The sequence below is a fragment of the Falco naumanni genome, chromosome 13, assembly GCF_017639655.2.
Source record: "Falco naumanni isolate bFalNau1 chromosome 13, bFalNau1.pat, whole genome shotgun sequence".
Taxonomy (NCBI): domain Eukaryota; kingdom Metazoa; phylum Chordata; class Aves; order Falconiformes; family Falconidae; genus Falco; species Falco naumanni.
Window position 1 is genome coordinate 29,438,255 of NC_054066.1, and position 11,295 is coordinate 29,449,549.

The 11,295-nt window shown below is 50.6% G+C and overlaps 1 protein-coding gene across 2 annotated transcripts; it reads right to left on the reverse strand.

Moving 5' to 3' along the window:
• Positions 1–6,921: 6,921 nt before the first annotated feature.
• On the reverse strand, positions 6,922–10,799 carry P2RY1 (purinergic receptor P2Y1). Of its 2 annotated transcripts, XR_005830712.1 has the most exons (3): positions 10,549–10,799; positions 8,745–10,016; positions 6,922–8,233 (listed from the first exon to the last, which is right to left on the reverse strand). XR_005830712.1 is itself a non-coding variant. In XM_040613466.1 (2 exons), the coding sequence occupies exon 2, from the start codon at positions 9,946–9,948 to the stop codon at positions 8,857–8,859; it is 1,092 nt and encodes a 363-aa protein (XP_040469400.1). In that variant the 5' UTR covers positions 9,949–10,016; positions 10,549–10,799; the 3' UTR covers positions 6,922–8,856. The 2 variants fall into 2 exon arrangements, 1 of the variants encoding a protein (XP_040469400.1); XM_040613466.1 differs by having other exon boundaries at positions 6,922–10,016.
• Positions 10,800–11,295: the final 496 nt, after the last annotated feature.

Here is an 11,295-nt window from a genome sequence, read left to right on the forward strand (position 1 = left end):
GCTGTGCACAGAGTTGTCCCTTCCCCACCTCTGCCAGTCCTTTCTGTCTGTTTGGGTGGCCTGAGATCAAGGGCCTCAGCACGGTAACCCAAATGCTGATTAATGATGTCCTATAGCTAATGCTATCCACTCTACAGCTCAGGAAGCTCCGCTTTCTCCTGAGCCGCCGGCCGGGTCGGCCATGCTGTGCCAGCTCTGCGCTGCCACTGCCCCAGCGGCCGCCTCGCACCCCAGCTGTGCTAAGCTGGCACTCAGCTCGTAGCCAGGTCACCTCTCTGTCACTGTCTTGGAGAAAAACCAGTTTCCTACAAAACACTGTTATTCACAGTGGAAGGAAATGCATTTTTAACCACCCAACACCTCTTTTGCAGAGAACAATCTGTCCGAGAGCACACGCTGCCAGCAGCGTGTCCCACAGGCAGGGGACAAGCCCTGCATGACTGTGACCTAGAGGCAGGGGATACCCCAGCCCCACACCGTGGTGCGCTTGCAGCCACAGCGTTCCTTCACACGGTGCAAGTGTGGAAGTGGTCCTGCCAAGGGCTGGTGGCACATACTAGGCCCGGCTTTGGTTCTTAACATGAGTAAAGCGGAGCTGAGGCACTCGCCCTGCTGGGCAGGGTCTGTGCGGGTGGCAGGGCTCTTGCTGCTGGATTTCAGTCTGTCCCCAGGTCACTGCTGCAGACTCGGGGAGCAGGGTTCGGGGCAGCTTCTTTGTGGAAGAGCCATAAACTGATCAGAGAAGACTTTTATGAATTATTTACATAGATAGCACTGCTGTTCCTTGGCTGTATGGGAATGCCAGGGAGGGTAAATGGTGTTTCGAGCACTGGAAACGAGTGGCGTTTCTGGTGATTGCTCCAGGCTGCTCCCACAGGCAGGCAGCAGTGTGGTGGGGCAAGCACAGGCAGAGGTGCAGGACCCTGGCTATGGGTTTCCCTGTGGGAATCGCTGCCTGAGTCTTGGCTGGGCAGTCTGGCGTAAGCCCAGGTTTCAGGACCCCTGCCTGCTGGCTGCGGCCCAGCACCAGCTGCCATGACCCTGGCGAGGGAGCAAGAACCTCAGAGGCAGAGGGGTGCTGCCGTTCCCAGGGAGCACCGTGCTGGTGTGTATGCCCCAGGGGCTATAAATACACCCGTCGCTTCACTGTCCTCCTGGTACCTCATGCAGAGGCACTGCTAGCATTTGTGACACCCACACTCAGCTGCCATGTAACTTGTGAGAGTCTCTGGGTATTTATATTTCTGCCAGCAGACAGGGTTGGTTCAACCTCAGCAGTACCAAACAGCCCTGGCTCTCCCCCACCCGACCCTTGGGCCGGCAGGGCTGCGGGGCTGCCTGCAATGGGCAGCAGGGCTGGGATCCCACTGGGGCCAGCGGGGCTGTGCACTGGCTGCGCACAGCACTGCTGGCCATGATTTGGGGTAAAACCCAGGGGAATGTGTCACTTCTCCCAGTGACCCCCAAGCACTGACCTGCTCCCAGCCCGATCTGCCTGAATTCAGTCTGAACCGTATCGGCAGCATTCCCAGCATCTCCCTCCCACTGCCATACAGGCGGGAGCCTGATGCTGGCAGCAGAAACCTGAGCTGCACAGTTTGAAAACCCCCATTTAATTCATTATTTATCTATTCAGCCCTTTGCCTGTTGCCACGGGCTTGTCTTCTATTTTTTAATGCTGTAAGATAATTTAAAAGAAGTTTATAAACAAATATTCCCTAAATTCATGTGGTGCCTCACATCTGCCAGGGTGACAACAAACAGCATCTGCACACTTAGGCCAATGTTAAAGGAAGCCAGGAACAAATGCACAATCAGTGCAAGTATTAAAATATGGTGTTTATACACTGTATGCTGCTCTTTATGTTAAATTTAACCAGCAAGAGCTGAGCTTTACAAACACCAATGCTTCTAGACTTGGTGAGTCTTTAAAGGCTTCTGTGCTGAGGCTGGAAGAGGCCATCAGGTCTTAGCAGGTGTTGGATGGGGAAGGGAACTTTGGAAAGGCATGAAACGGAGCTGTTCGTTGAAGATGGAATCCATTTGCTGATAAGAAAATAGCATTACAATTGAAGGGACATTACAGCAAAGCTAAAACATTTTCATGAAGTACAAATCAAAGCAAGAATGGGAAAAAAACCCTGGGGTAAATAAATAGTAATAAAAAATAAAATGAGCTAAATAAATCTTAAAATAAAGCAGATGAAATAAATGAAATACCAATATATTATATCCCATGTAGCTGCAGTTGGCACCCCAGTTGCTCCCAGCACCCCACACATGTATTTTCAGTTTGCAAGATCGAAGTATTTGACAGCAGCGGTCTGTGCCTCCCCTTGCAACGCCGGCCGAGGGCCTGCGGCCTTGGTGTGTGCGCCGGGGTACTGCCTCGCGCGGCTGCTGGCACGGGAGGAGGATGGCAGCAGCTGTCCCCCGAAGCAGCCGTGGTGCTGTGGAGAGCCAGGATGCAGAGTCGGCAGGGGCACAGGGGCCAGCAGCTCGAGCTCTCCCAGCAGCTGCAGGGCGCTGCGGCCGGCCGTCCCACAGGGATAAAGAGGGGAGCAGAATGAAACTGCCCTGTCTGAGGCTAGGGCAGCTGCAGGCAGTGAAACAAGTCAATGGCTTGAAAACAGAGGTTGACATAAAATCCGAAATGCCTATACTGTCTGGTGAGGATAAAAAAGGGGGTTAAATAATTATTTTTAGGACATTATGCTGTTTGGGAAGGAAGAGTCACTGCATCCTGCAACGAAATCAAATCAACGTGCAGGAGCCATTGCCAATTAGGAAAAAAGAAAAATTCTGTACAGACAGGTGTAGCTTTTGATCTGTACAGACCAGGCGATGCACTGCAGGCTGTCAGGTTAGTTGCACAGGCTGCGGGGTGATAGCATGAGTAAATACCCACAGCCGAGAGGGAGCTGCTGAGGAAAAGGGAGAGGGGACCTGGGAGCAGGTGCCCCTCCAGCCGAACACGGGGTCAGCCCCCTGCCAGCTGCAACTCGCCCACCCGCAGATGTGCTGGCCCCTAGCACCCGAGAGGACAAAGCATCATTCATTTACTCACTACTTTTGATTCTCAGTTGATCCACCTGGTTCTTCCCAAGATTTTAAATTCCGTATGTTTTGCAAACCTTTTGTTACATGTTTTTAAGTCCATATCACTGCCTGAAGAATCACCTGGAAGCATGAATTAACTGCAATAATACAAAAGGCAGAAAAAGCGTTTCATAATTTTATTGGAGCAGTTTCAAAGTGAGGTTGCTAGGTACAGTGCCAGTAACTCTGTGGCTGCAGTTCTGCTGCCACTAAAAATAGTTACAACTTCAAAAGCCATGCCTAACAGTAAATGTACATGCAAACAACCTCATGCTTTATTAAAAAACGAAATCTTTTTATTCGTTAAAATTATAGACAACTAAGGGGAGGGTTTTTTACTACTATTTAATTAAAGCAGTTACATAACCTGAGCTTAAATACCAAGTAGCACTCTCTCTGCAGATATTGCAGTCAAATTTCACTAGTATTTGCACAAAAATTGAACTTACTCAACAAGATTAAAATCACAGTACAATAGAAAAATAAACATTTTCATGTATATCCTTGAAACACACTGCAATTCACAGCCGCAAAATAAGTGGTGGTTTTAATTCACAAGTTGTATGTCTTCAAAGTATTTCAAATTATTGTGCCAGTACAGTTGGGCTCCAGAAATACTATTCCCTAGTAGATTCTGATTCAGCGCGGAGCATCTGAGGTTAGAAATAATACAGCAAATGTAAGCGGGGTGAAATCGTCCTAGTCAAGCAGCTGTAGCTGTGGGTTGTTCTGTTGTTGGGTTTTGTTGTTTTAAAGTTAAGGGCTTTTAGTGTCTGTCTAAACCAGCTTCCACCCGAGGACCAGCACTCCCCCGCAGCTCCCCTGGTCCCAGCCCTGCTGTGCGGCTGGCCCTCGTTGGACACAGCTGCGCAGGGGCTTGGCATGCATGTTCCATAGGCAAAGCAAACCTCAAGCCTGTAGCCTCCTTCAAAAAGTTTACCACAGGTGAAGACTAACCACTGCAGGAAAGAAATACGAATGTGCAAACTTGAAAAATAACAAGCTTATCACAGAAATAAGTAATACCTGTGTTAAGACATATGACTGCATTAATGTTTTTGTTCTGGACCAATCTAAAGACAAAAACTAGTAATGAGGAAGGAAAAAAAAGCATCCCAAAAAGGCAGTTAGCAGGTTTTGTGTGTCCTGGCAGCCCTGGGTGCATTTACCTGCTGCAGCTCTGACTTTCCAGGCAGGACTCTCTGTGGGCAGTGGTGGGGAAGCACAGCCCCCTCCCACCCACACCCTGCCCAGCCCTGGGCACAGAACTAGCGCAATGGGTGCTCCAGCCGGACAGAGCCCCACAGCTGCCGGGGCTCCTGCTGCTCGGCCGGGCACCCTGCGCCTCCTCCTTCCTCAGCGAAGAAGAGGCCAGGCTGAAGAAAACTTGGCCCGACCCCTCTTTGGGCTCACACGGTGCCCAGTTTCCATGCTATAGAAACAAACCTTCAGCATCTGTCCTCAAGCGTGACCAGGAGGGCAGCGGGATGTTCTGTGGCAGTCACTCATGAGCCACCAAAATGGCCCACAGTCACCGAAACAGCCCACAGCCACCTCCTGCGGGGTTCTGGGGAGCTCGGCTGGCAGGCGGTGTACCCGGGCATCCAGTGCGAGCTTCTGCTGGAAGCATGGTCAGGCTGACGGTTCTCTTCACCTGCTCATTTTTTCATTAAGTTGGTGTCATTTGAACCGGATTAAAACAAAAAATCCATGGTGCTGTATTACGAAAATGTACAAACTGACAGCAGATCATGCGTAGGTTTCATACTGATTTAATCTTGCATTAAAGAGTTAATGGGCATAAATGAGAAAAAAAATAACGCTGTGAACTGGAGGAAGCAAAATATAGCTAATTAATAATAATTTGTTTCAGCATTGACCATTGTAGACTCTTTTGGCAAAACTTAAGCTCTTAAATAGCTATTTACTTCAAACCTTTTGGTGTCTTTACTGAATGGTTTGTAGTTATTAAAAGATTCCCAAATATGCCCAGAGGAAGAATAGGTTGGAAGCATGACCATGAAATCATAAAATGTTTAATCTCATTTGCTAGTTGAAGGCTAATACAGCACAACAAGGGAAGGTAGAACTTTTAGATTGTCCTCCTGTAGTGAGACAATGAGCTGAAGCTCATTCCTAAGAAACATGACCCATCATCACCATTGATTATTAATTAGCAGCCCAAAGGCTGCAGCTGAGATTGCGTTCTCTTTGCATATTGATCAGAAAGAAACTCCAGCCGAGCAGCTTAGGGAAGGGCTTCTTCGGCTCTGCCCATTACAGAGCTTTATGGATAAACACAGGGATCACCTTGGGCCTCAGGTTGGTGTACTGTCTTCCACAAATATATAGTAAGGCTAAGTGCCAAAAGGCAAATATTTAACAGCAGACTTGCCAGGCTCCCCAGGAGCTCCCGGCTCCAGCCATCGCACTGCCTGGAGAAGCACTGCTTGGGTTCTGTCCCAGTGGCGTCCAGTCCCCCCTGTCCAACCAGCTTCCTCGCTGCTGGGATGGCCCGACAGACAGGATTCTGTCACCTTGCAGGTAAAAAGTAATCGTGTGGGAGGACATAGGAATTCAGTGTGATTTTGCAGTGGTTTTGACTACCCCACGTCAAACATAGCAACGCTTAAAAAAAAGAGCAGGAACTCCACATGACATTGTGAGGCTCAGCTTCAAGTTCCAGCTGGATTCAGAGGCGGCTGAGACATCTCAGTACATGTACAGCAAGGAGTCACGTCACAGCAGGACGCGGTTTGAGGTGTTAGCTCTGCAGGTCAGAGGATCTGAAAGATGGGAGAATAAACTGTGTGTAAAATGTGTTTAATGATCCTTCTCGGCGTTCGGTGGGAGGCTCCTGTAGCTTCCGTGAGGCGAAGATGCCAAGCGCAGATGCCTGCTGTGGCTGATCATCAGTAGAAGTGATCTTCATTAAACCAAGTATCAGAACAGACCTCAGTAACGAACTGGATGAATCATCTGGCCAATTGCACAGTTCTCTTCGTCGAGGCAAGATGAAACAGAGAGCTTTCAGCGGGTTCACGAGGAAAGCACGAAAGCCTTGCAGGTGTTCAAGCCCCGGAAGACCGTGCGGAAGACCATGTACGAGAGGCCCGGCTGCTGGGAGCTGCCGAAGGTACCTCCCCGGGGCGCAGGGCTCCTGCCACACGCCCAGCCTGCTGGAGCTGCGCCCATCCGCGCGTGTTGTACTTGGATTTCACAAGCACCATCACAGTCAGCCAACTGTGCCATATTAAAGAGACACATTGCAAAAAGACTGTAAGTAACTGCATAAGGACCAACCTGGGTGTGCAGTTTCACATTCTGCTATGCCTGTTTAGGATCTTTTTTCAGACACGAATTAGTGGAACATTTTATTTCCTAACTGAAAGAAAGAAACAGATCACGAAACACTGGGAGATGAATACGATTTTAAACCTACAGAAGCAGATTCTGAGAATATCCTATTTTTATGCTCTCCCTCCATTTAATTCATCTGCCATTCCAAAAAAGACATGCCTCAAATGAATGAAGTCTCAAATAATCACATAATAGGAGAAGTCATTTATTGTGAATCAGGCTTATTCTCTGGTGATATAAATAGGCTGTGCTCTTCCACAGTCTTTCTCTGTAGGGATTAATTAGCAATTGACCCTTGGTTGGGATTTCTTCACTACCTCCATATTTTTCATCTTATAGAACTAAATGAGATCTCAACATTGCTTTAAGAAGCCTTACTTCCTAAGCAGTAGTCTAATTTATCTCTAGGCTATAAATCAGTAGTTTAATTTATCACTGGGTTACATATCAACAGTGAATAGCCAGGGTAGAACTGAGTTTATTATAAAGATGATCTGTTAGAAGACACAATATTACAGTGATTGAAACATGCTGCTAAATTTTCCATTAATGCCCAATTCTGAATAAGAACACAGAGAACCACACTTTACATACTTTACATTTAGTTTTCTAATAAATAAGTTCAATAAATAGGGATTTTGCAGATTAAGAAGCTGTACGTGTGAACAGAAGCTGCTTCACAATGTTGTCAAAAAATAACTAGAGCTATCCTTGTTGGTTACCAATCACTGGAAATGAGTAAAATATAAATATTTTACTCCTACTATGAAGACTGGAGGAACAAAGATCTATTAAAAATCACCCTCAGGATTACATAGAACGTAAGTTTGTACACTGAATTTATAATTTAGAGCATGCTTTCATACCATTTTTTGCACACAATATTTTCAAATACATTTCTTAAAAATATGAGAAATGAGTAAGACTGCCCATGTAAGGTTTCATCTGCTCTGATCACTAGCTCTTGCGTTACACAATATTGCAGTTTGGCTAATTTTGGATCACCTGTTCCACATTTGGAGAAGATATATAACAAAGGGCTGGATTTAGTCTGTAGTATATTGCGACATCTTGTTAATACATTAGTTTATTTGTCACAGTAAAAAAAAACTAATTCCCCCCAATTAGTGTGTGTATGTGTGTGTATATAATATAATCCATCTATATTACCCATTTTAATAATTATTTTCTTGGGAAACAACTCTTCGTTATCACTAAAGATTGCCAGGAATAGAAATATTCTTGTACCAAATGAAAATGCAGGTAACTCGAGCAACTGTAGTTTTTACTTGTCTGAAAGGTTAAGTTGTTTTCAGCACACACATTTCTCATGTTTTACCCGTAAAGAACTCCAGCAAGGCTCCCAACCCCAGCAGTCGGGTGTTTGCACTGCGGCAAGATGTTGGTCAGCCTTTGGGAAGGGCGGCTCACCCCCAGCTCTGCAGGGCTCACGCAGGCGCTCCCCAGGTGAGCCCAGTCCGTGCTCAGCCCCGTCCCACGGTTCCTCTGGCTGGCAACATGCCGGTTTTCCTCAGCAGGATCGGACCATCAGTTGCTCAGAACCAAATCACCTCCACACGCATTTGCACGCCGACATCCATTCACGAAATGATGTGTGCATCACTACGTGTGCACGTGCAAAAGAGGCACCTGCTTGCACCGGCTCCTAGAGAGACCTGCTTATCTGTCTGCCAGTGGCTGAGGTGTCAGTTCACCTGGAAGCCAATCTGCCTTTAAGGGGGGGTCCAGATTTTTCATGAACCACCATCGTAATCTGAAAGCACAATCATGCACACATCAGTAAGCCTCCCTTTTGTGAAATACCAGCACTCAAAGAAGACTGAATCATAAATGCTACCGAACTATCAAATAATCATCAACACTAGAAGTAGATGAAGAAATAATAAAACTGTAAAGGTGAGACAACTGCATCGTGACTTTGATTTAAATACATGTTTACAATGGCAAGTGAGCAAAAGGCTGGGTATGTGGACTGAGCCTCAGAAGAGAAGACACTGCTCTTTCTTATTTTTATTTCCTGTTTTTAAAGAGAGGCTGATGGAGAACATTTCTGAACGTGGGAGACTAAGTCATTAAAACAGAAGCACTTGGATTGCTTTCCTCCTTCAGGGGATTTACTTCATTTTACTTTATCTGACACAAGTCAGAAAGAAATGAGAATGCTGTAAGGAGAAGGAAAGCTGAATTTTGACATGTTATTCTCCATTAAAATTCTTCCACTGACTTTGTTAAGCTTTTTCTAAGATCAGAAAATGAGGCTTTACCTAAACCGAATTTGAGAGGCTGGTAGATTTTCCTCACACACTTGTAGCACTACAGTGTCCTACTGTCTCAAAGTGGATATTTTCAAACCGTTCCCAAATCTTCTGCTTTTGTTCACAAACTGGTATCTCCATTCTGTTTATACTCTGATAAAATATTGAGAGTCATTTCCTCGCTTTTGGACTGCACGTTGTGTTCACTTCTTCTGGACGATTTCCTGGTAGCCCTGGAAAGCCGCCTTCGAAAGGTATCACCTGCCAGAAAGTAAAGAATAGGGTCGACGCAGCTGTTAAGGCTGGCCAGACCCCTCGTCACTTGGTAAGTGGCATAAACCTTATCATTGAAGGCACACATTTGTGGAGTCTGAAAATCCACTCTGGCTCTTAGATTTAAGGTCTTCATCACATGGAAGGGAAGATAAGACACAGCAAAGACTGTCAACACAATAATAACCAGGTAAATCGACTTTCTCCTGAGAGGAGAATTGTCCAAATCTTTGTAAATCAAAGCTTTCACAATGAGCCCATAGCAACCAAGAATCAGTATGAAAGGGATGCAGAACATAAACACCGTGGTGCACATGCTGTAAACGAAGTAACTTCTCAGGTAATCATCAGCTGTTGTGTCATAGCACGTCGTGGTTTTATTTTTTCTTATCCCTGTTCCCGAGTAGAAGAGTATTGGAGAAATCACAGCCACCACAATGACCCAGACCAGGGTGCTGATGTACACTGCGTTCTTCTTCTTCAGCCTCCCCAGCGACTTCAAGGGGTGCACCACTCCCGTGTACCTGTGCACGCTTATGCATGTTAGAAACAAAATACTGCCGTACAGGTTCACGTGGAAGATGAACCTCTGCAGCTTGCACATGATATCTCCGAAGATCCAGTCTGTTTTATTGAAGTAGTAAAAGATGAGGGCGGGCAGAGTCAAGACATACAAGAAATCGGCCAGTGCCAAGTTGAACATGTAAACCGAGATGCCGCTCCAAGGCCTCATGTGGAAGACAAACATCCAGATGGCCACGCTGTTGCCCAAAAACCCGGTGATGAAGACCAGAATGTAGACGGTGGGCAGGTAATAGAACTGGAAGCCAGTTTTGGTCAGGGAACACTTGGTGGTGGTGTTTCCTGCAGACCAGCTGCTGCTGGATAACAAGTTGGGCTCAGTTCCATTCAAAGCAGCAGAGAAGAGGACTTCAGTCATGATCCTTCCACAGCAGTCACATAGGTCCGAGGTGAAGCAACGAAGTCCCTACAGGAACGGGAGCGCATCTAGAAAGGCAAAGGAGCAAAGGAAACCTGACTGGAAGGTAAAGGCTGCCCTTTTTTCTGCAGGGGGGTTCCGAGCGGGTGTGCTCGGCCGAGCGCCCCCCACCGCGCAGGCCGGCCTAGCGCCGGGCACGGCGGGGACACGGGAGCGCCGCGCCGTGCCGTGCCGTGCCGTGCCGTGCCGTGCCGTGCCGTGCCGGCGGCGGGAGCGACAGCGGGCTGGCCCGGCCCTGGGACGCGCCGGCGGGGAGCGGGCGATGGCCGCGAAAGGACAGCGGGGGCGGCCACGCTGCCCGCGCCCCCCAAGCGAGCGCCGCCGTCCCGGCCGCCTCCGCCCCGTCCCACGGCCGCCGCCGGCCGCCGTCCCGCCCGCTCCCCCTGCCCGCCCGGCTCCCGCCCGCTCCCCCAGCCCGTCGGCTCGCCCAAGGTTCCCCCAGCCCGCCCGGCCCCCCGAAGCCCCCCCAGCCCGCCCGGCGCCGCTCCCCGCGCCGCCGCGCCCCGGCCTGGCCCCGAGGAGTGGCGGGGCCGCCCGCACCTGCCTCCCGCGGCGCCCTCCTCAGCCCGCGCTCGGCTCCCCTCGCCGCCGCCAGCGTCCGCCCGGCGGGGAGCGGCGTCCCGCCCGCAGCTGCCGCGGCCGGGCCGGCTCCCATCGCCGGGCAGGGCAGGGCAGGGCAGGGCAGGGCGGCCGGGGGCAGCGGCTCTAGGGTGCGGGGCGCCCCTCCATGGCGGCGCCGGCGCCGCGGGGGAGAGCGGCCGCAGCCCCTGTGCCGCGGGAGGCAGTGCGCCGGCCCCGGGCGGACTGCGGGCGGGCGGGACGAGGCGCCGACTCGGCCCAGGGGCGCGCCGCCCGCCCCCCGCACCGCCCTCGCAGGCGGGCGGCGCTCCGCACTTCCCGCTCCCCGCTCCGCGCTCCCCGCTCCCCGCTCCGCGCTCCCCGCTCCCCGCTCCCCGCCGCGGCACGGGGCGGCCGGCGCTGCGGGCGCTGCGTGACCCGCGGCCGGTGCCCCCCCGCCCAGCCGGGGCGCGGAGCCCGGCGGCGGCGTGTGGCCCGCGGGGGCTCCCCCTCCCAGGGGTCGGGCAGCGGCGCGGCCAGCCCGCGGGCAGAGCCCCCCGGCGGCCGCGGCGACGTGGGGGTCCGCGCCGGCCCGGCAGCGGGAGGGTGCGGGGTGCGGGCGCGCCCCCGCCGCCCGGGCCCGGCGGCAAGGCAGGCGTTAACTGCTGAGTGGAACAGCTGAGCAGGAATATGCTCAACTGACCTCTAATTAAGCGCTATACATTTGGC